At 53.5% G+C, this 27,487-nt stretch overlaps 1 protein-coding gene across 7 annotated transcripts in view; it reads right to left on the bottom strand.

Annotated features, from left to right (window-relative positions):
- Positions 1 to 1,439: 1,439 nt before the first annotated feature.
- Positions 1,440 to 27,487, bottom strand: part of Src (SRC proto-oncogene, non-receptor tyrosine kinase) — a 46,851-nt gene continuing 20,803 nt past the window's right edge. For 4 of the 7 annotated variants that reach the window (XM_041670267.1, XM_041670270.1, XM_041670268.1 and 1 more), the window contains 14 exons: positions 15,984 to 16,140; positions 14,787 to 15,044; positions 13,472 to 13,571; positions 13,244 to 13,261; positions 11,154 to 11,186; positions 10,272 to 10,370; positions 10,031 to 10,134; positions 8,588 to 8,737; positions 7,398 to 7,553; positions 5,852 to 6,031; positions 4,916 to 4,992; positions 3,978 to 4,131; positions 3,757 to 3,888; positions 1,440 to 3,516 (listed from right to left, as the gene is read on the bottom strand). In XM_041670267.1, coding sequence (XP_041526201.1) covers positions 3,308 to 3,516; positions 3,757 to 3,888; positions 3,978 to 4,131; positions 4,916 to 4,992; positions 5,852 to 6,031; positions 7,398 to 7,553; positions 8,588 to 8,737; positions 10,031 to 10,134; positions 10,272 to 10,370; positions 11,154 to 11,186; positions 13,244 to 13,261; positions 13,472 to 13,571; positions 14,787 to 15,036 — 1,662 coding nt within the window. In that variant the 5' untranslated portion in view covers positions 15,037 to 15,044; positions 15,984 to 16,140 and the 3' untranslated portion in view covers positions 1,440 to 3,307. The remainder of the gene's footprint in view (positions 3,517 to 3,756; positions 3,889 to 3,977; positions 4,132 to 4,915; positions 4,993 to 5,851; positions 6,032 to 7,397; positions 7,554 to 8,587; positions 8,738 to 10,030; positions 10,135 to 10,271; positions 10,371 to 11,153; positions 11,187 to 13,243; positions 13,262 to 13,471; positions 13,572 to 14,786; positions 15,045 to 15,983; positions 16,141 to 27,487) is intronic. The other 3 variants (XM_041670273.1, XM_041670272.1, XM_041670274.1) reach the window with 3 other exon arrangements.

Here is a 27,487-nt window from a genome sequence, read left to right on the forward strand (position 1 = left end):
CCAGGGAAATGTTTTCCCAGAAGACAAATGTGTGCAGAGAAGGAGCCCAGAAACAGAAAGGACCCCAGGGTCTCATGCGTTGAAGCAGCTGGAGGCCCAGGCCAAACCATGGCATCCTCTACTGTCTGCACCTGTCCATGTCTCTCATATGCAGAGCCCCAGTGAAAGGAAACCTAACACGGGTCAGAGTGAGGGACTAGAAACTAGAGAAGGAACTGGTGGGGAGAGGGAGGGAAGTGACCACTGCCTACCTCCTGTGCAGATTTAGCCCCATGGGTCGAGTCTGCGGACATCTCAACCAGCTCCCCAGCACCTGTCCCAGCGGGTGGAACTCTGTGAACCACCATGACAGCCCCTGAAGATTCCAGGGCGCAGGGAGAACTTGCAGGGTGCTCTGTGGCCGCTGACATGTTTTGAAGGTTGGATAGGCGTTTTCAGCCAGTAAGAGGAAAGAGATTTCCAGAGTAGAGCCAGGTCAGGCCCAGAGTGTACGCAGAGGAAGGAGAAACTGAGACAGAGTGGAAAGGGAAAGCCAGAGAGAGCACTGCATGGAGGCGGATGTCAACTCATGCCACCTGCTGCAGCATGCACGGCTCATATGGGCCACTTCCACTCTCAGATCACAGTGTGTGTGTGTGTGTGTGTGTGTGTGTGTGTGTGTGTGTGGTGTGTGTGTGTGTGTGTGCATGCGCATGAGCACACTGAGAACAGAAGATTCGTGGGTAAGCTCCTATTCACGCCCACCTTGCTCCCAGCACACATTTTGAAGAAAACAGGACAGAAAGTTGAGGCCACCTTACACAAAGGTCCTTCAGCAGCTGAAGTGGAATGGGAAGAACGGGGTGGCCTCGGGTGCCCACTGTGGTCCTGGCTTGTAAAGTGGACATGAACTGAGACGTGTTCTGGTTTGAACTGAGCAGCTAGCAAAGACTTGCAGGCCCAGGTTTACTCTGAAGAAGTCTCTGCAGGTCTCCAGATGGGCCAGGGACAAGGCAAGGCAGGTGGCATGGCTTCTCCCCGCTCAGGGTTTGCATGGGTTCACTCCTGTCCAACCCAGCCCCAGAGCCTTTGAGATCACCGGAACACACATGCACACACAGAGAGAGTCTTTAAGATCAGGACACACACACACACACACACAGTCTCTGAGATCACCAGGACACACACACAGTCTCTGAGATCACCCATGAACACACTCCATGCAGCCTGGAATGTGCCCCATTCTGCCAGGTACCCATATCTCACAATCATCCTTGTCCTAAACTGGGTGCTTCCCCCAGACCCTCAGATGGGATGTGCTGTGCCTGTCCCATCTGATCACATCACCTCCAGGGCTGGAAGTCACTCAGCCGCAGGGATCAAGGCGCCTACGGGCTGTGTCCCCTCACATCCAGGACCCTCCCACACATAGTAGACATTCAATAAACGGTTGGCCAAACTGAGGTCTGTTTGTGTTTAATCAGACAGTATGCAAAGTATGTACAACCAGTTCTGGGTCCCCCTCCCTCCAAGTCTGGGCCATGGAATGAGGGATCCCCGGGCCCTACCCAGAGCTGGGGAGGGGGTCCCCAAGGCCTCTGCATAGTCATCTGAAATCTACAAAACACTGTTAAAAAAGAAAGAAAGAAAAAGAAAACAGAACAGTTGAGGCCACCGTATGCAAAGGTCCTTGGGTAGCTGGAGTGGGTGGGAAGAATGGGGTGGCAAGCTCAGACCTGCCAGGTGGATGGGAAAACTGGGCAAGAGACAATGGGAGGAAAGTGGAAATATCAGGGCAGGCCAAGCTTGGCCTCCTTCCCTGCAGGCAGGGCCTGGCTGGCTCAAAGCCCCGGCAGTGGGGACATTATTGCTGTGATGGGGCAGTGGGTGAAATGGTCATGTCTGGGGAGAGAGTAGGGGTGTTTTACATGTTAAATATGGACACAGGGGAAGACACATGTACACACACACACACAGGGGAAGACACACAGGCAAATGTACATACACACATACACACAGAGGCCCTCAGCGGAGATGCCACAAACCATCAACTACCCACCTTACAGATGGGGACACTGAGGCAGAGAGAAGCTACCACACACCCCAAGGCTGGGCAGAAGAGTCAGGGACCGAGCAGTCAGCTGACTGCTGTGGCAGAGCTGTGCTCTCCTGGACCCCAGCTGTGATCGATACAGAGGCTGAACAATGGCCACAGCTGGAGAGACTGCAGCTCCCAGAGAGGGCAAGGCCAGTGTTGATACACAGCAGTGAGGGTCCATACCCTCCCTTCCCTGACCAAGGAGCTCCCCTCCCTCCCTGCAAGCTAAGGAGTACCAGCATGGGGCCAGGTGTTGAAATGATTGGGACAAAGGACAGCTAGGGCTCCCAGCTTCTTAGCTCTTCTACTTCCACTTGATTGCCTCTGCAGCCCGAGAGCTCATTCCATCTCATGGCTGGCTCTTAAGGTCAAAACCCACCCGCACTGTGACTGAGCCTGGTCCACACCATCACTCTGCACCCCATTCCTGACTCAGCATTATGCTTGCCCCCATTCTTCCCCCACGACAAACCCATGAGCTTCAATGGCAGCCTAACTCCGCCACCTTTAACCCATTCTCAGGCCCCAGCCTGTCCAGTGCCTTTGAGGACAGTTCTCATTGGTTCCTGAGGAAGACAGAGGGAGCACCAGGTGCTAACCCACCTCAACCCTGAACTGCCCGTGGTCTTGGGCAAGTCACAGTCACTCCTGGATTCAGGTTTTCTGACAGAGAAATGAGGGTAATGTGTCGGTGATCACCAAGGGTCCCATGTGGAGGACAGGGCTGAAGGAAGGCTCACCCTGACTTGTATCCCAGCGTGTGGGGCCTTGGACTGTCTAGCTGAGAGCCATGGGAGATGGTTCTAGACCCAGTGTTCCACCCAGAAGCCTCCAACAAGGATGGCCAAGGCAGGAAGTACATGTGGGCCTCTTCCTCTTTGGAAAGGCTCTTTGGCCATTTTGAAACAGACCCAGGGTGAAGAATGTGGGAGGAGTCAGGTGAGTGGAGAGGACTGAGGCTGGAAACCACCCCAGCCCTGATCTTCACCCAGGGTCTCCTGAGAGAAGGAGGCTGACTCCAGACAGAATACAGAGTGGGCCTGGGCAGTATGGGACAGTCACTGTACCAGCCTCAACCTGTCCTTCCAGTCTGTCCCTGTCCCTGAAGCCCTTCCATGCTCCAGAAGGGGCATTGCTGAGGCAACCCAGCCCCAGAGAGAGGGTGACGGAGGCAGGTGCATCAGAGGCCACACCCAGAAGCCTAGGGTGACAGTCCTGTGCACACAGTTCCTATAGGTTCTCCCCAGGCTGGTACTGAGGCTCGGTGGACGTGAAGTAATCCTCCAGGAAGGCCTGCAGGTACTCGAAGGTGGGCCGCTCCTCAGGCTCCTTCCGCCAACACTGGCACATGAGATCGTGCAGGGACTCGGGGCACTCAGGGGGACAAGGCATCCGGTAGCCCCGCTCCACCTGGTCCAGCACCTCACGGTTCACCATTCCTATGAACAGAGGGCTGTGAGGAGACGGAGCCAGAGACTGATGCAGCCTAGACAGCTTTTTAGCTTCTGGTGGATAAAGCCCTGTCTCTGAGACTAAGAGTCAGCCTGAGATAGGAGATTAGCCCCTTTTGGTATTCAGTCCCAGAAAGAGGAAGCCCAGAGGTGGTGTGTGTGGGGTGGGGAGAGAGGTGAGACTTGCTCCTAGGGCAAAGGTCAGGGACACAGGTGTAGCCCCCTCACCAGGGTAGGGCACCCGTCCCTTAGTGGTGAGCTCGGTCAGCAGGATCCCAAAGGACCACACGTCTGACTTGATGGTGAATCTGCCATACAGAGCAGCTTCGGGAGCAGTCCACTTGATGGGGAATTTGGCACCTGAAGGCAAGAAGGCACAGGGTGTCACCACCAGTCTCACTTCCACCTGGTGGCCTGACATCATCGGATGCACCCCCGGGAGCTCCCACCTTGCCGGGCTGTGTATTCGTTGTCTTCTATGAGTCGGGCTAGACCAAAGTCAGCCACCTTACACACCAGATTCTCTCCAACCAGGATATTGGCGGCTCGGAGGTCCCGGTGCACGTAGTTCATCCGCTCCACATAGGCCATACCTGAGGCGATCTGTAGAGACAGAGAGCCTGGCTCAGGGACCAAGCCACACCCATCCCAGGGCTGTAAGCAGGTATTCCAGGCTGGTCATCCCCAGGCATAGAGAGACAGCCAAAGGCCTTGCCCATCCATGTCTTTTCAAGCAAGGAATTCATTCAGCTTATAATAAACACCACTGGTCTGAAAAAGGAGACCATGGCTGGACAGGTGGCTCAGTGGTTAAGGCACTGTGTCTGCTCTTCCAGAGGCTTTGAGTTCAATTCCCAGCAACCACAGGGTGGCTCACAACCATTATAATGGGATCTGATGCCTTCTTCTGGCATGCGGGCATATGAGCAGACAGTGCACTCACACTTAAAAGAAAATGCATAAATAAATAAAATTTTTAAAAAGAAAAAGTAGACCAGAGCTCAGTGGGGGAGGAGGACAGGCAAAGGACAATGCTGCCAAGGAAGCAGGATGGGTATAAAAAAGAGGTCCCCAATGACCCACAGACACAGGCACAGGCCTGGTCCTGCCTGTAATCCCAAGTCCCCTCTCTGAGCCTCGGTTTCCTCATCTATCAAATGCAAACAATAAATTTTAAACTTTTAATATTTTATTTTTATTTTTAATTATGCATATGTGCCTCTCTGATGCCTAGATATGGTGAGCAGTCCAGAACTACCAACCCAGGCATTAGCAAGAGCTCCAGAGTGGCAAGGTGAGATTTGGACATGATGACAGCAGGCCTCCTAGAGAGGGCGCTCTGACCCGAGGGCTAAAGGTGTGTGGGAAGGTGGGAGGGGAGACTTACCTGAGCAGCCATGTCCACCAGCTGGGGTAGCCGCAGATATTTGCCCGTTTCCCCCTTGAGAAAGTCCAGCAGACTCCCTGCAAAGAGAAAGCCAGCTCTAGCCTTGCCAGGGTTTCCCTATGCAGGAAGCTGTGGCTCCCAGACCCTGGCCACCTGCTCAACCAGTAAGGGAAAAAGCCTCAGTTCAGTGCTTGGAGTGAGACCAAAGAATCCTACTGGCCGTTGTAGTAAGGTGTGTGTGTTGGGGGGAGTGTTAGATGCAAAAGACCATGTATAAAGCCCAACAGACATTATGTTTATCTGGACCAAGTCTACCAGTCTGCCAGCCGGTGGCTTCCTGGGGGCTGGAGCTGAATAGTCCTATCTATCACTAAGAGCAGTAGGGAACTCTGGGGTAATGTGGGTGATATATAGATATATATTTGTTTTGAGACAGGGTCTTAAGTAGCCCAACACACTATGTAATGGAGGCTGACCTTGAACTCTTGATCTTCCTCCTTTTACCCCCTCAGCGCTGGGACTACAGGTATATGACATGTAATCGGTGCAGTGCTGGGGGGGGGGGGGTGTCAAACCTACAGCCAAGCCTTATGTGTGCTAGGCAGGCACTCTACCAACTGAGCTACATCCCCAACCCCACATTGCTGTTTACTGAGACAGTCTTGGTATGTAGCCAACCTGGCCTCAAACTCAAGATGCTCCTGCTTCAACCCCCTGGGTACTGGGATTATAGGTGCGAGCCACCACACCACCCAGCAACAACAGGGATCTTGACGGTGGTAAAGGACAAAGGCTAATCCTTTTAAAAAGGTATTATTAAGGCAGTCGCTCAGGTAACCTGAGTTACCTCGTCAAGGGTTGGCTCAGGGTAGGACGTTCCCTTGCGTGCCCTGCCCTGCCCAGGCACCCGAATGGATCTCCAGGCACAGGCCTTACCCTTGCTCATGTACTCCGTCACGATGTAAATAGGTTCCTCCGACACCACGGCATACAGCTGCACCAGTTTCTCATGCCTCAGTTTCTTCATGACTTGGGCCTCCTGCAGGAAGGCCTCTGGAGACATGGTGCCTGGCTTCAGGGTTTTGATGGCAACCCTCGTTGTGCCGTTCCAGGTGCCTGTGGGAGAGGGACACAGTGACCTCAGTACGGGCCACCTTTCTGTTGCACGGGGCCAGGCCAGCCTACATGGGTGCCTATCTCAGCTCATGGAATGGGCTCAGCCAAGGCCAGAGACCTTACTGAGACTGTATTCCCACTTATATAATGGACTCGAGGAATGGAGACTCCTCCCAGGGCTGTGACATGAGTGTCTGGAACCTGCTAACAGACCGTAACCGCTACTAGACACTGACTGATCAGGAATGTTGCCAGAAAGCAGGATGGCAGCCTGGCGGGTGGGTGACCATGGTTCTGCCCAGAGGGCACCGTCAGTGCTTCAGGCATCAGCAATGAGAACATAAGACACGAGAGGGAGCCTGTGTCTGGGGCCACTGGGGACACCAGAACGAGAGTTCTGCAGGGTTGGCACCATACAAGCAGGGGAACTGACAGGCCAGCCTTGGGTTCTCCTTGTCACAGGACTGGATCCGAGGTGGCACAGGTCAGCTCCTAGCTCTTCTTGAGTCAGGTCACTTGGGGATCTGATTATGGTGATTCTTGGTCTGTGCAGAAACCCCACAGAGAGGTGGCAGGCCCTCTAAGATCCCCACTATACACTTGCCAAGAATCATAGTGAGACGGGCCAAGGCTGGGGCTCACCCAGGTTCTGCCTAAACCCTCCTGTAGGTCTGAGCTTAGGAGCTGGCTTTTCCCCTGCTCTTTCTCTTCACAGCCCAGAACTTTCTTCCCCCACCTGGCCCCAACCCCTCTAGCACCCTCAGAAGGGAGAAAGTGAATGGTACAGCCACTGCAGCCCCAACCAGTTCCCCTCTACTCCTGGTGGCCAGAGAGCAGCTAGTGGCAGAGGGACCTGGGGTGTCTGTGGCTAACTATCTCAGGGGACTCCCGGTGGCTCCAGCGTTAGACGGGAAATGGAATAGGGACACTGACTTCCCACAAATCCTTCCCCACAGCACTTTCTCTTTCTGTGCCAAGCTAATATGCAGATGCCTCTTGAAGCTTAATTCAGGAGGCTGAGGCCTGACCAGACCCTCACCGGCCCTGGAGGACAGTGGTGCCTAGGCCCCAGCAGCTCTGGGTGCACAATTCCCCTAGTCTTTACATGCATGGGCTACAAGGAGTCGGGTGTGCCCATCTCAGTGCTGACCCCAGCTGGGTCACAGTTGGGGTAAAGGGGCATGAGCAAGTAAGTATGTTACGTGTGGGTTTAAAAGTGTCGCAGGAAACGTGATACTCCGTATGGTTAATTACAATAATACAACAAAAACGGAGACTAGCTGCTCAGCAGAGACAATTAAAGAGAGGGGTACCCAAGATCTTGAGCTGTCTGTCTCGGGTGGGGACAGAGGTGTGTGTTCCTTACCCATCCACACCTCTCCGAAGCAGCCCTGGCCCAACTTGACCTCCAGACGCAGGGACTCCCGGGGGATCTCCCAGGCATCCTTGGCCAGGCCCTGGGTCTGCGGCTTGGACGTGGGGCACACGGTAGTGAGGCGGTGGCACAGGCCATCGGCATGTTCTGAAGATGGAGGCAGGGAATGGGGCTCAGGCAGGGTCACACAGCAGGCTGGCTTCCCTGTCCCGAGGGCACAGCCCTACACACCATGTACACACCAGCTCTGGGGACAGGTAGACACACGCCTGTGCACTCCACTCCCCACAGGCCCACAAACGAAAGTCCCTGCCCAACGCACTCATTCACTCATTCATCAGACTGGAGGGTGCAAGAGGACCAGGAGGGACAGGTATGGGTGCCTACCCCAGGGAGTCCACAGATACCACCTCTACCCCAGTCATCTATCAAGCTCCCCTGGTCACCTCTCAGGACCACAGACGTGACAGAGGATAGTTTGGGAGGGGGGAGTCAAGCTTTGGGAATCCTTCGGGAGCCCTGGAAGGCATTCCAGACAAAGAGGTTCCTGGCCTGGCTTGAGGGGTAACTAGGGTCGTACCCCAAACAACACACAGCCTGTGCCAGGGGCCAAGACAAGATCAACTGTGGTGTTGGAAAAGCTGCCAGGAGGCGGGTAAGTGAGGTTGGAGGAACTGACGGGTATTTAACCACCAGGGCTTAGAGCTTTGCCCTAGTGGATTTGGACTAGGAACCAAATAAGTCCCAGAGCAGAGGCAGACGGACAGATGGATAGAGAGGCAGCTGGTCCTAGAGAAGCCAGAGGCCCAGGCTGAGGGGACAGTTCTAGTAGCTTATGCCCGCAGATGCCAGGCAAGAAGGGCACACCAGCCCTATCACTGCTTACGGCCTGTACCCCAGCTCCAGCCCCCTGCTGTTCTCTATCAAAGAGGCCTCCCCTTCTCCTCTCCCAGGAACTGGTTCAGACCAGTCTTAGAGCTGCAGAAACAATTACCACCAGCCCCTCCACCCCTCCCTTCTAGCTTGCTCAAGGCAGACCCCTCCTCACCAACCAGCTGCAGGAGAGGAGGGGGCTGGGCAGGAAGAGGGAGGGAGGAGATGGAAAAGAGGCACCCTATGGTATCCCACGCCCCTCCTGGGGTGGCAGCCAGTGAGTTCCCACACAGCCAGGGGACACTCACTGGAGTAGTAAGCCACTAACTGCTGCAGGCTGTTGAACTGGGTGCGGGAGGTGATGTAGAAACCACCGCTGTCCAGTTTGCGGATCTTGTAGTGTTTCACGTTGAGGCCCTTGGCATTGTCGAAGTCAGATACAGAGAGGCAGTAGGCACCTGTGGACAAACAGGGAGGAGACGTCCCTGGCACCCTGCTGATGTGCCCCTTACTTGGGGAAGTGAATTCAATCCCCACCCTTTTTCAGTATGATGAGGATTAGGTTCCAGGGCAGCCATGTGGGTGTAGCCAGGCAAGGCACAAAACCCCCAAGGCAGGATCCCCCCTCCCCTCAAACTCTTAGCCCTGGTAGGATCTCTGAATCTCTAGTGTGCTCTCAATTGTGTAACCCTGACAAGCCACTGCTTGTCCTCTCTAGGCCTCAGTTTCCTCCTCTACACAATGAGACCACTGTGAAGAGTCACGTGACCTCAGCAAGCACACTGTAAATGCTGGCTGGGGTCTGGGAATGGCCCCAGGCAGCCTTGGGTTCTTAGCTTTGTTAAATAGAGCCAGTGACATCTGGGGTAGCATCAGAGAAGAAAGGGAGCCCAGAAGTGGAGCCCAGGCTCCAGGGATCTGACGGAAGGCCTACCTCCCCATCACCCACTGCTGAGGCCCCTGGAGCCCCACTGGGCATCGGCAGGGAGATATGATGATCCTCTGGTAACCTGTGAGTGAGCGAGGTGGGCCTGTACCTGGGACCCATCCTTGTCTGTCTCAAAGCAACACTGGGAAGACATGGTTTCTGCAGGTGGCCCACATCGTGTCCAAACAGGAGGCACCAGCTGAAGTCCACGGCCAAGTGGGACCTCATATACATACAGTAGCACCCCTACGCCCAGTGACCACATGCTCACACTGGCCCATGCCCACCCCACCCCTGGGCCCCAGGAACCAATGCCAGGCCACCTCTCACTCCTAGGCAGCGCTGGTCAACCCCAACCCAACAGTGCACAAGCACACACTGGGGCACACATACTTTTCTATCTCCTGCTAAGCCCCAGGCCCACAGGAAAGAGCCTGGCTTGGTTGTCATGGTGACATGACATGACATGGAGAAGGGGCAGGACCGAGCAGAGACAGACTGTGGGGAAAGGGTGAGACCAGGAAAGGCCCCTGGGAAAGGGGGAAGGGGAACAGAGGGGTCCCCTGCATCTGTGCCCATCCAGGAACAAGTGTGGCTGTGTGCACTCAGAGCTCCTCACTGCCTGTAACCAATCCCGTGTGAGAAACAAAGCAGAAAGCTTTGGGTGCCATGACCACCTCTGGATTACTCGTCTTCCCCAAGCACCATATTTAATTCCTGCTATCACCCCCACCGAAGGGCTCTTCCTCCCCATCCCATGTGCCAAACTCCTATTCACCCTCCAATACCCAGCTCAAACAGTACCCTCGAAGCTCTGGCGTACCTTTTGTGGTCTCACTCTCCCTCACAAGGAAGGTCCCTCTTGGGTTCTCAGCGCTGAGCAGTAGCCGCTCCGACTCCCGTCTGGTGATCTTGCCAAAGTACCACCTGGGGCGGGAGGGACAAATTTGTGTTGGTCGGCTAGTGTTCACTGCCCACAACGCTGGCCCTGGGTACTGGTGCCACCGAGACCCAGGAGGGACGTTGCAGTGGTGGCAGTGGCAGCAGCCAGACAACATACTCACTCCTCGGCCTGGATGGAGTCGGAGGGCGCCACGTAGTTGCTGGGGATGTAACCGGTCTGCCCCGTGCTCAGCGAGTGTGCCAGCCACCAGTCTCCCTCTCTGAGCAGGTGGGAGGGAGCAAGGAATGACATCATCAGGGGAGCAGGATCAGTAACCCTGACCTTCCCACGTGCATGGCCAGGCTCTGCAGCAAGGGAAGCTGGACCAGCCCGTGTCCACAGTGAGCCAGCACGAGCTGGCCTGGAACTCACACCTCCCTGTCGCACTGACCCAGAAGGACACCACCCCAAACCCCAGCAGGACTGAGCCCTGTCAGCCCAAGGACTGAGCCCAGAGGCACTGAATGTCCAGAATGCATAGCGGCCTTCAGGTGCCAAGGGCTGCCTTGGGAGAGAGGAAGGGAGAAAGCTCCCTGCCTAGGGGAGGAGAAGGGGTAAACAGGGTTTACATGAGATGGATGCCAGATTAGACCTTCGATGTCTCCCCAAGCCCTGAGAGCCCTGACACCCAGTGGAGACAAGGATGGCCTTTCTGGGGCCCAGCAACAGCTCAGGCTTATCCCTTCAAACAAGCACTACCTGCCCCTGCCCCTGCCCCTGCCCCAAGTCATAGCTCACTCCTAAAGGTCCTTAACTGAAACGACAGGCCTCCTCCTGCAGCCTACCCCTGTTCAGGGGGAAAGAGAAACCAGAGAGAACTGGGCCGTGCCCAAAGTCACACAGCGAGTCATGGGGAATGAGGTGGCAGAGCCCCAGTGCCCAGGGCCCTCTACACTATCTGCCCCAGGAAGAGGGGAAGGAAAGAGGAAGAGGGAGGAGGGAGGAGGACTCCTGGCAGGGTTCGGGCTCTGGGCTTGGGTGGGAGGGGGAGGGGCGGAAGTACCTTTGCAGCCATCTGAATGTGAACCAGGTCTGGCTGGAGCAGGGGTCCAGAGACAGAGGAGGGAGGAGCAAGCGAGAGCCCAACCGGAGAGAAGAGGTAGAGATGGGGGTGGTGAGAGGCTGTGGCAGGGGGCCGAGGGAGAGAGCGAGAGCCAGGCAGTGCTGGGGACACTGGGAATGGGGCAAGGGGCAGCCAGAGGCCTCACATCCAAAGCAACCAAAGGGGACAGGGCAAAGGCTGGAGGTTTGAGGGAAGATCAGGGGATAGGGCTTAGGAGATAGGGTCCAGCCCTTCCCAAACCCCCTGTACAGATGGAAAGACTGAGGCTGGAGAAGCAAAGGGCTCTGTGCAAGGTCACACAGCCAAGCCAGGTCCTGGTCCCGTGGAAGGGTACCATGAGGCTCAATGGCTCTCCAGCTCATCTCCATGCAAGGCTTGGGGGCTGGCAAGGTGGGTGTCAAGTGAGTCAGCTAGTGTTGTCCTTGGCCCCTGCCTTGACTCTGAGAAGATACACAGCAACCTCACCCGGGCCCAGAGACAGAAAGGCCCGAGCTGGAACACACCGGATGTCTGAGCATCTCTTCACACAGCTTTACAGAGGCCAGGTGAGCACCAGCCCTGTCTCTGCTGGTGCTGGGCCAGAGGAGTCCCTTCTAGATGGAGCCGTGCAGGACAGACACACAGGCAGGGTGCAAGCTCACCCTGCACCCATGGCCCAAACCTCCTCTCCCTCTTGGGGTACACACAGTTTCCTGTCTTATTTGACCCCCAAGGTCATCCTACAAGGAAGAAGGCAAGACTTCCACCCCCAGTTGAGCAAACTACATTTAAGAGAGGAGAAAACTGCAGCCACTCTGGCAAGAGAGACCAGTGTTTTCTTTATAGAGTTGGGGAAACTGAGGCATGGAGTAGATGAAGATTTGCCCAAAGCTACAGACTCAGGTGCGAAGCGCTCTAAAATCTTTCAATCCAAAGCATCCATCTCCCCAATGGGGAAAATGAGGCACAGAGAGAGCCATGATTTGAACAAAGCCACACAACATAGTCAATGGCAGAGAGAGGCTGAGATCAAGGGGCCTCTGATGTCCACAGCCAAGTGCAGCAACCTGAATCTACAGAGGCTGAGACCCCAGAAGCAAAGGGACAGGATGGTAGTCTAGGAAAAGGAGAGCAAATGTCCAGGTTCCATCCTGGGCTTGCTACTCAGTAGCCATGTGACCTTGGACAAGGGCCTTCACAACTCTGAGCCTCAGTTTCCTTGTCTCTAAAATAGAGCCAGCCCCTCCCCTATGACTGCTGCCCCCAGGGTCAGCGATAACAGACGAAGGGGTGTGGGCAAGAATGACTGGCGCAGCTCGTGGCACCTGCTCGCTTTGCCCCACAGAGGGCAGTCCCACCCTGGATCCTGAGGGATGAACAGGAGTTGACCAGGCGGATACAGGAGAAGACATAGTCAGGCAAATGGAGCAGCATGCACACACAAGGATCAGGAGGCACGAGCAGAAAGGCACGTCGGGGATGTGGGAAGCTGGCCTCCTTGGCCAGGCCTGTGTGACTCTCAGAGAGGGATTCCTCTACCCTCCAGAACATCCCAAATCAAATTCTCCAAACCTTACCTGCTCCAAGGAGAGTTCCCCACAGCCCAGCACACACCTCCAACCACCAGCTGCCCCCTCCCAGAGATGTTGCTCACCTGCCGTAGCTCACTGTCCTTCCTCAGACCAGCAGCCCCTCTCCTAGGGCCATCTTTTGGGGACCCCAGCCTACTTCTACCCGCCCCTGGCCTGGCCTGGGGTAGCCCACTCCCCACCACACTGCCTCCCTCCCTGGCCTCCAGAACGCACTGGGTCTTGTATACAGTTGGCACTCAACGTGGAATCGCAAACCCGAAAAGGGAGGAGGTGAGCTAACAGGAAGGTGTGGGAAGAAGATGGAAGGGTTGGCTTAATCGGATGGGATACAGGATAAGCTGAAGGGACAGGGACGGGGAGGGAGCTGGAGACCACACGCAGGGGCAGTGGGAGAAGCACATGCAGAGAGCAGCCCCAGCCTCAGCGAAGCATCCCCCTCCACCTGGCCTCGGTACACACCTGACATCCACCTTCCTCCTAAGGGCCAGCGAGAGAGAAGCAGAGAGAGGGAGAAGCTGAGGTGCAAAGGCAGGGCCCAGGACAAGGGAGGACAGCGGTCAGGGTCTAAGGAGGGCCACCACCCACCAAGGGCAGAAGCGGCCCTGCGGGCTCTGCACCGCCCTCTGCCGGCAGCTCTGGGTATAGACGGGTCCACGCCCCCAGTGCATTCCGGGCAGTGCCACTCACGTGTTGTTGACAATCTGCAGCCGCTCTCCTTTCTTGAAGGACAGGTCAGTCTCTGTCCGTGACTCATAGTCATAGAGGGCCACAAAGGTGGTCACCCCACCTGCAGAGAGGGGTGCAAGGTATCAGAGCCCTGAGGTTGAGAGACTGCCTTCCTCAGCGCCAGCCTAACTCTGAGAAGTGCCACACTGCGTCCCTGGGAAGGAGGGAGGGAGGGAGGGAGCTGGGGCCTGCGCCTCCCTGCCGGGCTGTAGGCTAAGCGGTCTCTGTCTAGTGTGTCTAGCTGACACAGGCAGAAGTCCCGGGGAACAGACACCCTTGCTCTGCTCAAACCCCAGCACACAGTGGGAATCCTGCCTCCGTGCGAGTGTACCAGGAAGTTCTGGGTATCTGGGCCAAGCTGCAGGGCCCTTCCCCTGGAGCCTCCCCTCACCCACAGCTGCTCCACGGACTCTTGCAGCCCACCCTCCCTTGGCTAGGGCTCCAAAATGCTTCTCAAATGAACGAATGGGTAGTGTGGCTGCATCAGGCAGAAGTCGGCAGCCTGTCCAAGGGTCTCCTGAGGTGAGCTGTGAGGCTGGGCACCCTAGCCCGTCTGCATCCCATGTGCAAGCAATGACTGCAGGTGCATAGCAGCATCTGAGTGTGCGAGGTGTAAGCACACCTGCATCTGTGTGTGCTGTATTGCCGGTGTCCGGCCTAGTTGTGTCTCCAGCACAGGAAACATTGTGAGCATTTCCATGGTATCCCCACTCAATGTGGGCGCATGCCCAATGTGGGCACATAATATGGCTGGGTATGGCCATGAGAGGTGCTTGCATGTGTGGGTGTGCAGCCGTGCGTGTGGCTGTGTCTGAGCGTAGGATGTGCCCCGTGTGGGTGTGCAGCCGTGCGTGTGGCTCGGTTTAAGCGTAGGATTTGCACGAGTGGGTGTGTAGCCCTGCACTCATCTGGCAGGAGCGTGAGTCACCCAGCTCAGCTCCTCAGTGTCAGAGCTGCAGCACCTCGCAGCGCCAACAGAGGGCGCAGGGGCGCACTCGGGCCACTGCATAGCGGAGTGGGGAACAAAGGCTGGATGGGAGGCGGCAGCTAGGCGGTCCAGGGCGGTTCTTCCCTTCGAACCACACGGTTCCCTACAGTCCTCTTCTTCGGAACCCGTTATGCTATGAACCCGGCAGTCCCCAAAGCGGCAGGAACCCCGCTTTCCAGTTTACGAGTTCTTCCCCACTCGCAGCCCCCGGTAAACCAAGTCCCCAGAGCCCAGAGAGGGTGCGCCTAGCCCAGGGACACACAGCAAGGGGGGAGGGGGAGAGCCGACCTGCCAGAGGCCCCGCCCTCTGCGGGGAGGTGACAGTGTCCGAGGTATTGAAGCCTCCGAAGAGCTTGGGTTCGGCCGCCCCTGGGGTCACGAAGGCGGCGCTAGGCCCTCGATGGCCGTCGGCGGAGGCTGGCTTGCTCGGTGTCTGCGAAGCGGGGAAGGCGCCCCCAGGCCCGTGCACGTTCTCAGCGGGCTCCAGGCTGCGGCGCCTCTGGCTGGCGTCTTTGGGCTTGCTCTTGTTGCTGCCCATGGTCCTGGCTGGGAACGACAGAAGACCTCGAGGTAGAGGGGAGCCTCTGGGGGCAGACAAGGACCCACCCCATCCACTCGGCAAACGGGGAAACTGAGGTCCTGAGAAGGAAAAAGTCCGACTGGGAGAGCTGGCCTCACAATTTCTTTACTTGTAAAATGGGCGTATTATTGGCACTTAAGACCGAGCTAGGGATAGAAGACAAGCCAGTCCAAAGCGCTGACCACTGCTACCCAAAGTCAGTTTCAGTCTTTCTGCGCAGGGACCCTGAGTCATATCTGTGTCCCCAGCAGACAGGAGGGGCTGGGTTAAATCTGACCAGTTGTCTATCACCGGCCGGGGCGGGAGGCGCTAAATGTGGTGATCGCAGCAGCAGTACATACAGTATGTGGTTTGACGAAGGGATGGCGTCAACTCTCAGCTCAAAGGTCACTTCCTGGGTTGGGGAGATGGCTCAGCAAGTAAAGGCACCTGCCACAAAACCTGCTGACCACAGTTCAATCCCCGGGACCCACATCATGGAAAAAAAAGGTGGAAGATGACCCTACAAGCTGTCCTCTGATTTCTGACCTTCACACATGCGTGGCTCACACACACACACACACACACCCATAGCACATAGAATAAAGTTCAATAAAAATGTTTCAAGTCACCTCTTTTAGAAAGGGGCCCCCAAATCCTTTCACGAGCCCCCTGACTACTGTACCCCCCTTGGCTACATACATGCAACCCCTCTTCCTTTAATTCCTACAACTGTTCACTGGTGGGCACAGAATGAGGTACACAGCAGGTGCTTAATAAAGAGCCAAATGAATGATGAGTGGTGAGAGAAATTTGAGCCCAAAGATGAAGCCCCCGAGGGAACCATGTTGAAGGTTCCATAGCATCCAATGCTCTGCTGTGCTCCTCCTGCTGGGCTGGGGTTCCCCTCTCTCATCTCCGCTAACCTGGTGGGCAGCAAGGTTACCCCAGTGGATCTGGGGAACAGCCTGAGGGCTTGGCACAAACACCAGCTGGGGCGTCTGGGGTCCGCCTCTCCTGCTGTGCGTCCCTAGGCGAGTCGCTCCCCTTCTCTGGGCCCCAGTGTCCACATCTGCAGAGCCTCTGTGGGGATGTGAACATGGAAACTGTTAGACCGTTAGAAGCCTCCCCTTGCCAAAACACCCTGTGGCCCTTCCAAACATTCTGGGAATGAGAGAAAGAGAGGTGACCGCAGGCGGGAAGGCTCAGAAGCCGAGCCCTTGGTTCTGGTCTCAGCTGTCTAGTCTACGCTGGGTGTCATCCACGACATCACCTCTTCCCTTTATGTGACAGGGCTATGGCATGAGCAGGGGTCACTCTGCACACCGGGTCACTGGAGTACATTCTGGATGTGCCACCGGGGGTGGGGAGGGGTGGAACCCCTGGGAGCAGAAGGCCTCAGCATTAGGGCAGATCTCCTCACAGAACAGTACCAGAACAAGTCTCCTCAGTACCAAGACCAGCTCTGCAGCTCCTCCCCACTGGGACCCCAGTATAGCAGTCTGTTAGTCCTTTATTCTCAGAGCTATGGAGCTGCACACCGGGGGTGTGGCTCTCGGAGAATGTGGGGCTGGGAGACCTGTCTAAAGGCTCAAGGAATCACCAGAGACTCCTGAGGGCCAGGCCAGCAATGAGCAGCCAGAGAAAGCCTGTTTCCATGGCAACCCATTCCCTCCAGGCCTGTGCCCACCAGCACCCACAGACTCAGTGTTCTGAGGAGTCTTCTGACCAATGGGTTTCCCTACAGCCTGGCTTGTTAGAAGCCAGCCCAGTTGGCCCACTCAACCCTGGGCAGTTGTACAGTTCCTGGACACCAGGTCCTTGGCTAACCGTCCCATAAGGACTTTGAGAGACAATACAAAATACAAAACAGATTTTAAAATAAAATCTATTTACTACATATAAAAATTGTCTGAGAGCGAGAGCTTTCTTTGGAATGCACACAACACTGCACAGTGTGTCCCCCATCACTGAGGGGATCAAGAATGTCTCTTGGCAGATGTGTCTGAAGGGGGGGGGGAACCAGGCCCTGGAAGATTCATGTCCCATCTTTTGAGGAGGTAGAACATGGGTATAGGCCCTGCTCTTGAGACTTTACACTAACCAAGGGAAGCACATATCTCCCAGTATACAGAAAAGTAAAGAGGGGCCCTTTAAAGCAAACCCAAGGGGACCTGGGCCAGAGGTTGCAATGCTGGCTGATGTGTGGAGTAGGAGTTGTCTGTGGTTAATGCGGTTATATAAACCCAGGTAGCTGAGAAGGCAGCAAGGTTGGGAGCCAGCCAGGAGTAGTGGGCTGCAGCAGAAGAGCCAGCAACACTCAGTACCCTCTGAATCTGAGGGCGAACAGACAGGGGAAACCGAGGGACTGTGGGAAAGGAAAGGAAACCCTCACACAAACTGGAGTCCAAGTCTCTTCAGCCAAAAGTCAATAACTCCACCACAACTGGAGTTTGCAGTGCAGGCTGCCAACAGAGATAACTTCCCTTCTTTGTAGACATATTTCCAAAAAGAACCCAAAGTAACCAGGCGGTGGTGGCACACGCCTTTAGCCCCAAGCACTTGGGAGACGGAAGCAGGTGGATCACTGTGAGTTCGAGGCCAGCCTGGTCTGCAGAGTGAGTTCCAGGATAGCCAGAGCTACACAGAGAAATCCTGTCTCAGAAACCAAAACCAAAACAGCTACCTAAAGTAAGGGCCAGGGATATGGTTCAGTCAGTAAGGGCCACTGTGGAGCCCGGCAACCAGAGCTCCAGCCACGGAACCAGTGAGGAGGGACCCCCAAAAGTTGTCTTCTAACCTCCACATGCTTGCTGTGGCATGTATGTGTCCACAGTCACTTATATCATACACACACAATAAGAAATAAATACCAAACTAGCAACAAACCACAGTTGAGGCCCAAGACTACATGACCTTTGAGTGTGACCTTTCTTTACTTCCAGATAAACCTGGATTTTCTTTTTTCTTTCTTTATTTTTTTTTAAAAAGAAAACAATCTTTTTTCATTATACATATCAATCCAGGTTCCTAATCCCTCCCCTCCTCTTTTTTTTTTAAATTTATTTTTACTTTACCGCTAGAAATGGAGTTATAGACAGTTGTGAGCTGCCATGTGGGTGCTGGGAATTGAACCCAGGTCCTCTGAAAAAGCAATAAATGCTCTTAACTGCTGAGCCATCTCTTTAGCCTCCCCAACCCCCAAATTCTTTCCTAAATAAACTCAACTCCGCTTTACACCAACTCATCCTGAAATCCTTCTCTGCTGCTGCACGCGCATGCAGATGTCTGAAAAGAACCCTGTGGGCCGCTGCGGCAAGCGGCCATGCGGAACTTCTGCACACAGGTCCGCAGCACAGACCGCTGCGAATTGATGAGAGAAGCGCCCGGAATTCAACACAGAGGGCCTGTACCAGCCTCTACACATGGTAATCAGTTCAGGTGGACTTGGAATTTCTGTCTATGAGGGGCAATGGGCACCAAGCTCCTTGGGCTCCAGGCTCCCTCTCAGAGCAGCACCAAGACAGACAGGCCACTACCAGCTACTCTGGACACGTTTGACTGAGCACAGTCTTACAAAGCTGCACCCTGCTTAGTCACTGAGAGGGTCACGTTAGAGACCGAGGAACACTGGGTGTTGGTGTCCAAACCCTCCACAAGCTGGGCCCGCTCTAAGCTCTTGGCAAACACTGGATCCTCATGAGCATCTAGGATGTGAGTAGTAACAGCATCCTTAGTTCACTGATGGAGAGGCCCAGGCACAGAGAAGCTGAAGAAGTTGCTGAAGTCACACAGCAAGAGTGAAAAGACAAGTGTTACAGCAATGAGATCCACAGGACAAGCAGGGAAAAGGGCTGCTTGAGTGGTCTTGCAGGAGCTCAGGGCCCCCGCAGGACCCCGACCTCTCCCTCTCCCTCTCTCTCTCCAGTAGGTGGGGAGTACACCAACAGAGCCTTCAGCAGTATTTGGGGGGACGTGCATACAGGGTGGAGTTGAGGCTCCTTTTGTAGGGTGCCTCTCCTGGAACTCAGACCCAGACCTCGAGCTCCCTGGAGTAGAGGTGTGACATCTGCCCAGTCACCATGAGTCACCATTTGAGGGGGTCCCCATCTCTTCCGCCACTTGAAGGCTATGAAGTAGAGATAGGTCCTGGAGGGCCGAAGGGAAACAGGGCAGGATGTGAGCTGGAAAGTTGAGGTCCCAAGAGGAAGGTGGCCCTTTCCTGTGAGTCGCATGCCTGACCACAGGCTCCTGATTAATTCCAAGATACATCCCAGTACCAATGGCCCTGGGCCCGCCTGCCCAGCATCTCCCTAAGCCCGCCCCACCCATGCAGCTCAGCCTGTCACCAGATACCTGCAAGTGGCACTCTAGGCGAGCCTTGTCTGGTTGCTGCAGCATGGAACCCTGGGGAAACTCCAAAATCTCCCTCCAATATATAACCTGTCCCAACCCAGCCCCATCCCTCAAGCCCTGCCATCCTCAGAGACACAATCATGGTGTCCCCTCATGCCCACTCTAAAGATCTCAGCAAACCACACAGGCCTAATGAGATCCACAGAAAATGAATAAGAACTGGGTGTTCATCAGGGGTTCTAAAGAAACAACTGAGGTCTGGAGAGATGGCTCAGTGGCTAAGAGCACTGGTTGCTCTTCTAGAGGACTTGGGTTCAATTCCCAGCACCCACATGGCAGCTTATACCTGTCTGTAACTCTGGCTCCAGGGATCTGACACTCACGCGACATTCATGAAAGCAAAACACCAATGCACATAAAATAAATAGGAGGAGGAGGAGGAGGAGGAGGAGGAGGAGGAGGAAGAGGAGGAGGAAGAAGAAGAAGAAGAAGAAGAAGAAGAAGAAGAAGAAGAAGAAGAAGAAGAAAAGAGCCAGGTGGTGGTGGCACACACCTTTAATTCCAGCACTTGGGAAGCAGAGATAGGCAGATGGATCTCTGTGAGTTCGAGGCCAACCTACAGAGAAACCCTGTCTTGAAAAAACGAAAAACCAAAAGAGACAAGGAGGAGGAGGAGGAGGAAGAGGAAAATCCCCTTTTTACTTTAGATGCTTGTGTTAGGTGCCATCTGGAAATTATGTTTCACAATTACAAGTATTATCTGAGTGCTGGGGGTGGAATCCCAGGTCTTGTGCTCACTAGGCAAGCAGTCCAGGACCACTGAGAACTTAAGAACCTTTGAGAGTTCCCCACAATCCCCCCATGCTGAGGCCTAAGTGGCTGGCCCAGGGGTCCACTGATCTGCTCTGGGTATGGTACTCACTTCCCAGCCTCCCACTACCCAGGACTTCACACTCCTTCTCAGGGAGGCTCATGATAGTCCTTCTCCTTTGAAGCCCTGTTTCCTCTTCTCAGGGTGAGGGGGGGGGGGCAGGCACAGCAGGGGGTGTCGCTTTGCATCTAACTGAACCTTCTCCACAAGCCACGGTGCCCTCCCAGGTTCCCACCTTTCAAATGGGCATGGGTTGGGGTGCAACTCAGTAGAGGATGCTCACCTACACGACGAGCCCCCAGTTCCATCACTAGCACCACAGTACAGACAGACAGACAGACAGGGCTGGTAATAAGCCTAACATTTGGAGCTAACAGTCCGTGTGACAGGGCAGAGTCGGTTTCTGATAAACACTCTCCTTACAGAGAACAGAGGACCAGTGCAAGAGGGGTTGGAGGGGCCTTGAATGCCAAACACAAAGCTGGGTGCTCACAAGGGATCCCCAGTTGTCCCTAGAACATAGTGAAGTAGAACATGGCTGCACCCATCAAAGATGAGATCAAGGTTCAGAGAAGCCAGAGCCTGGCCCAAGGCGACAGAGGAAAGACAAGGTGCCAGCCATGCCCCTGGACCCTGCCCACCATGTGGATGGCCGCCATCTCCCGAGATACCACAGGAGTCAAAGAGTGATCACAGGCCTGGGGCTACAATGCCAGGGCAGGTGCCAGCTCACCTTTTCCTATACACACAAACTAGACAAGACTCATTTTACCCCTCCAAAATTAAAATGGCGTGATTGTTCCTGCATAATCAAGTTTGTTGTAGGGAGGATGCAGGGTAGTGGCTTAGCGGGTGCAAAGTGACCGACCAGTATCTGCTGATGGCGTCATTTCTGTGGAAGACCTGTCCTGACCTCTGACCTCTGACCTGTCCTGACCTCTGACCCCTTTTGAGTGGGGACAACACTCAAAAGCCTCACCAAGCAGCAAGGGACGGACCAGGAAAGGGATCAGAGAGTCCCAGTCCATAGATAGTACAGAGGCCAGAGAGAACAAGAGACGACATTCTAGAGACCTGCACTGCCTTGCAGAGGCCTCACTCAGTTCCCAGAACCTACACTCCCGGAGAGCTCACACACACCTGTAACCCTGCCTTTAATCTCAGGCAGGCCAAAAGTACTCAGAAGGCCAAAGCAGGCGGATCTCCGTGACTTTAAGGCCAACTTGGTCACATAGTGAGTTCCAAAAAGACCCTAATGGAATTTATAAAATACATTTTTATTTTCTGTATACAAGTATTTGCTTTCATGAACATATGTGCACCTTGTTGTGCCTTGTGCCCAAAGAGGCCAGAAAAGGACATTGGGTCCCTGGGAACTGGGATGCAGGCAACTGTGAGCCACCATGTGGGTGCTGGAAACCAACCCCAGGTCCTCTCTAAGCACAGCCAGTGCTTTTAACTCTTTCAAGGCCTGATTTCTTTTTCTTTTGTTTTTTGTGTGTGAGTCAAGTTTTTGGTTGTTGTGTTCGCTTTTGTGTTTTTGTTTTGAGACAGGTCTTCCTACATAGTCCTGGCTGTCCAGGAACTTACCACATAGACCAGGCTGGCCTTGAACTCACAGAGATCCTCCTGTCTCTGACTCCTGAGTGCTGGAGGAGTCAGCATGAGTAATAAAATAAGACTTAAGTTTCTTTAGAAAAAGAAGATAAAGCAGTCCACATAAAAACTTAAAATATAGAGGCACACACTTGTGAACCCAGCACTCAAGAGGCAGGAAGATGGTAAGTTCAAGCTATAAACAGACCCTGTCTAGTGAAAAAAAAAAAAAAAGGCTGGGCCTGGTGATGGACAGCAAACACCTTTAACCCCAGCACTCGGGAGGCAGAGACCGGTGAATCTCTGTAAATTGGAGTTGGAGGCCAGCCTGGTCTACAGAGTGAGTTCTAGGACAGCCAAGACTACAGAGAAAAATCCTGTCTCAAAAAAACAAGAAAAAATCCAAGAAGAAAAGAAAAAGAAAAAAAAAAGTCTGTCTGGCTTGATAAACAAATTTAAACATTTAAACTAGGAAAAACATTTGCAGCTCGTATGATGGACAAGAGCGTTTTCTTAATATATAAAGAGTTCACACAAGCTGAAAAAATAACCACAGACAGTTCACAGGAAAAGCAAACTGAGGGAGCCTTAAATACACCACAAGACTCAACAGACAAGCACACGCCGAACCACACCAGCCACCAGCAACAGCAGAACCCACACGCTCCTCCAGTAGGCATGGCGCATTCTCCAAGTCAGACCATATGCTATGCCATGAAACAAGGCTCAATAAATTCAAAAGAAACAAAATCATACAGAGTGTGTTTCCAGTCACGGTGGAGCAAAACGAACCGAAAACAGAAGGAGACAGGGGGCCTGATAGGTGAAAACTACAGAGGAAGAAAACACAAAAGTAATTAGAAAATACTTAGAAAAGAAAGTGACCACACAGAGCAGCAAGAGTCTCCGTGCAGTCAATAGAGAACTTTGCAGTGTAAATGTCTCTGCCCCAAAAGGGAGGTCTCCAATCAATACACTGACCCGCCACTGTCTAAACAAACCAAACTTGGATGAGCAAGTGAAAGAAATAATAAAGCTTGGCGTGGAAATGATAGAGCAGGAAACAGGGGAAGAACCAGCAAAAGCGGGTTAGTGCTTTTGAAAAGGTCAGCAAAAGCCACTGAACAAGAAAGAAAAAAAAGACTCAAATCCCCAGGCTGGGATGAAAGCAGACTATCAAAACCCTGAAAGAAATAAAATGAGCAGGGTGTGGTGACGCCTACCTGTGATCCCTGCACTCTGGAGGCTGAAGCATGAGGGCCGTGAGCTTGAGGGTAGCCTGAGCTACATGATGAAAACTTGTTCGAAGGGCAGAGGAGACTCAGGCATCGGGTTCACCATAGGAGGACAGCTTGTAGAACCCACCACATGGGTCCCGGGGTTTGAATTCAGGTCGTCAGACCTGGCGGCAAGCATCCTTATCTGTTGAGCCACCTTGTTGGCCCCAAACCAGTAAATTTTTTATTTGTGTATGTCTGTGCCTGCATGTGTGCATGCCACCCACGGAAGCCAAAAGAGGGTGTCAGATCCCCTGAAAGTGGGGTTGCAGGTGGTCGGTCATACGCCTCCCAGTGTGGGTACTAGAAATCAAATTCAGATCCTCTGGAAGAGTAGCACCATCACTAACCACTGTCTCAAAAGAAAAAAGAGGAGGGGCAGATAGCTTCATTGATAAATTCCCTTGAGCTTTGCTGACTAACAGGGAGGCTTCACAGGTGGATTGGACCAGATATGCAGGGAGAGTTAAGGTCAATTCTCCATCAGGGCACATCTCCAACTCACTCCATGACCCTGACACTGGAACTCTACAAAGACACCATAAGCAAACAGCAGACTAACATCTCAGAATCTAGAGGTAAAGCTGTCCACAAACAACCAGCAAACTGCATAGGGAAGAGACTGAACCAGGCCAAGCATCCCTTTATCCCAGGGTACACGTTAGGTTTCACTTCTAAAGACCAGTGAATAACACACCACTCTACAGAAGAAACCCTCATGATAACCTCAGCGTGTGGTGATATAAACACACGGACAAGACGTCTGATGTAACCCCACACCCTTTCACCACAAATCACACACACAAAGCACTGGGTCACACCTGAGATTCCAACATCCAGAAAGCAGAGGCAGAAGATCACAAGTTCTGAGGCTATCCTGGGCACCGTGAGAGTCTATCAAATAGCACGGGGCGGAGAGGGGGGAGAGGATGAGGGAGAGGAAGAGACAAGGAAGCTGGGGGAGGACAGCTGGGGAACTATCTCACCTGACAGAGGACATCTAGAAAAGCCACAGCTCACGTGGTGTTCATGGTGACAGACAGACAGGAAAGCCCAGACGTCTCCAGACGCACATCTGGTTGAAACTGTACTTAGGGCTCCAGCCAGGGCAGCTGAGGAGGAGAGCATCATACAAAGCACCCAGGCTAAGAAGGAAGGCGGCAAATTACCTCGGCTTGCAGATGACACCTTTGGTTTGCTTGTTGGTTTTCTTTTGAGACAGTCTCAGGTAGCCCAGGATGACTTCGAGTGCCAAGGCTAGCTCTGAACTGATGGTCCTGCCTCCATCTCCTAAATTCTGGGATTACAGGCATGCACCGCCATGCTGGGCCATCATGATCTCATAGAGAGGAACTCTAAGGATTCTACTAAAGTCTCAGAACTAGTGAGTGAGTTCAGGAAGGCTGCACATTACAGAATCTCCATGTAAAAACAGGGCCAGTGGTGAAGGTGCCTGCTGCCAAGCCCCAGCCACACATTCTGATGGAGTCTCCAGGACCCACATGGAGGAAGGACAGAACCAACTCCCCAAAGCTGTCCTCTGATCTCCACTTACACACATGTGCACACACAAAAGAAAACATTTTAAAACCCTTTTTTAATTGAGCTTGGAGAGTGGCTGAAAGGTGTGGTGCTCACCAGGCACACACGTGGCCTTGGGTTCCAGCCGCAGCCCCACAAATTCAGAAACTGTTCTTTTAGACATTAGCAACAAATAAACCAAAATGAAAGTAAGAAAAGAATACCCCATAATAAGAAAGAATCTAGCCAGACAGTGGTGGCACACGCCTTTAATCTCAGCACTTGGGAGGCAGGCAGAGGCAGAGGCAGAGGCAGGCAGATCTCTGTGAGTTCGAAGCCAGTCTGGTCTACAAAGCGAGTTCCAGGGTAGCTAGGACTGTTACACAGAGAAACCCTGTCTCAAAAAATAAAAAAAATTGAAAAAATTGAAAATTAAAAGTAAAAAACAAAACAAAGAAAGAGAGACAGAAAGGAAGAATCTAGAACAAGATCAACAAAAGAGAGGTAAGACCTAAGCTCCCGAGAGTTAGGAACTTGCTCCAGGAAGTTAAAGAGCTAATTAAAGGAAAGCTACCTTGTGTACAGGTTAGAGAGCAAATAATGTGTGCTGAGTGGGGGTGCTGTCAGCAACACCCGCCATACAACCATGAAGACCTGAGTTTGAGCCCCAGCGCCCACGGACTGGAAGCCCAGCTGTGTGAAGCAGCTGGGGCTCACTTGCAGCAGCCTAGCCTATGGAGAGGCCAAAAGTCAGTGAGAGACCTGTCTCAACCAACAAAGTAGATGGCACCTGAGGAATGACACCTGAGGAGCCTCATCCCAGCACACACTCACACATGCATGTGCACCTGTGCACACCTGAGGAGCCTCATCCCAGCACATACTCACACATGCATGTGCACCTGTGCACACCTGAGGAGCCTCATCCCAGCACACACTCACACATGCATGTGCACCTGTGCACACCTGAGGAGCCTCATCCCAGCACATACTCACACATGCATGTGCACCTGTGCACACCTGAGGAGCCTCATCCCAGCACATACTCACACATGCATGTGCACCTGTGCACACCTGAGGAGCCTCATCCCAGCACATACTCACACATGCATGTGCACCTGTGCACACCTGAGGAGCCTCATCCCAGCACATACTCACACATGCATGTGCACCTGTGCACACCTGAGGAGCCTCATCCCAGCACACACTCACACATGCATGTGCACCTGTGCACACTTGCACACACACACAAGATAGCAATACTCCATGCTGGGGCGGTGGTGGCACACACCTTTAATCCCAGCACTCGGGAAGCAGAGGAAGGTGATCTCTATGAGTCTGAGGCCAGTCTGGACTACAGAGAGTGTTTCAGGACAGCCAGGGCTACACAGAGAAACCCTGTCTCGAAAAACCAAAAGAAAAGATGGCAATACTCTCACCCGATCAACTGAGGTGGCACAGTCCTGCCAGAGTCCCAGCCGACTTCTCTACAAAACCTGATAACCTGACTTAAATATATATCTGGAAAGTCGAGACCCCCAGAATTGTCAAAGCCATCCCAAAATGGAAAACAGTTTGAGGAGCTGCACCTCTTAGTTTCAAAATACATTTTAGACCCGAGGGCATCATTACAGTGTGGATTGCAGCCCCCACAGCCAGCCATACAACCCGACAGAACATAGCACCAGAAACACAGCTTCAGGGTTGACAAGATGGCTCAGCAGATAAGGTAATTGCTTCATAAGCCTGATGAACTCAGTTCCATCCCCAGAACACAACATAAGCAGCAGAGAACTGGCTCCCCATAGCTGTTCTCTGAGCTCCGCACGAACGCCACTTAAAACCTTGATGGTCTGAACAAAGCAAAGAGAGCAGCCAGGAGAGGATAGCAGGACTGGAAGCCCACCAAGTGGGATCCTGAGGCAGAAGGACCGTGAATCAGAGGCTAGCCTGGGCTACATAGCACAGCAAGTTATGGCTAGTGTTAAGTGTTAACTAGGCAGAATTTAGACTCACTAGGAAGACAGGCTGGTGGGAAAGTCGATGGGAGACACGCCCACTATGGGTGGTAATTCCCTGGCTGGGTCCTGGACTCAGTTGGACAGCAGCCTGCATCCACCCCTCTGCCTCCCGACCGTGGATGAGCAGTATCAGTGGGTCAAGCTCCCGCACCTTGACCCTGCCATGATGGACTGTGCTCCTGGGTGACAAACCAGAGCCCTGTCTCCCTCACGTTGCTCCTGACAGAGTGCTTTGTCAGAGCCGCGGGAAAAGCAGCTAAGATGACCCCTGTCCAAAAGGAAAAAGACAACCCAAAACAAGAAGATATTCCCTAATCAGGTAATAAGGGTTCATATCTACAAGATATAAAGAAACCTAGACCAGCAAGATGGCTCAGAGGGGTAAAGTCCAAAGATCTGAGTTCAACTTCCAGGACTCACATGGTAGAAAGAGCAAAACAACACTCCAAAACTGTCCTCTGACTATCACATATGTGCCATGATACTTGGGCAACATACACACGAAAGAAAGGAAGGAAGGAAGGAAGGAAGGAAGGAAGGAATCAACATTTAAAAAATAAATTCTGGCTGGGCAGTGGTGGCACACATCTTTAATCCCAGCACTCTGGAGGCAGAGGCAGGAGGATCTCTGTGAGTTCAAGGCTAGCCTGGTCTACAGAGGAAGTTCCAGGACAGCTAGGGATGCCACAAAGAGAAACCCTGTCTCGAAAAACAAAATGAAACAAAAAAATTCTAAGGCTGGAGAGATGGCTCAATGGTTAGGATCACTTGCTGTCCTTACTGAGGAC

Source organism: Microtus oregoni, unplaced genomic scaffold, assembly GCF_018167655.1.
Source record: "Microtus oregoni isolate MIOR12 unplaced genomic scaffold, Mior012 000020F_ref0000438, whole genome shotgun sequence".
Classification (NCBI taxonomy): domain Eukaryota; kingdom Metazoa; phylum Chordata; class Mammalia; order Rodentia; family Cricetidae; genus Microtus; species Microtus oregoni.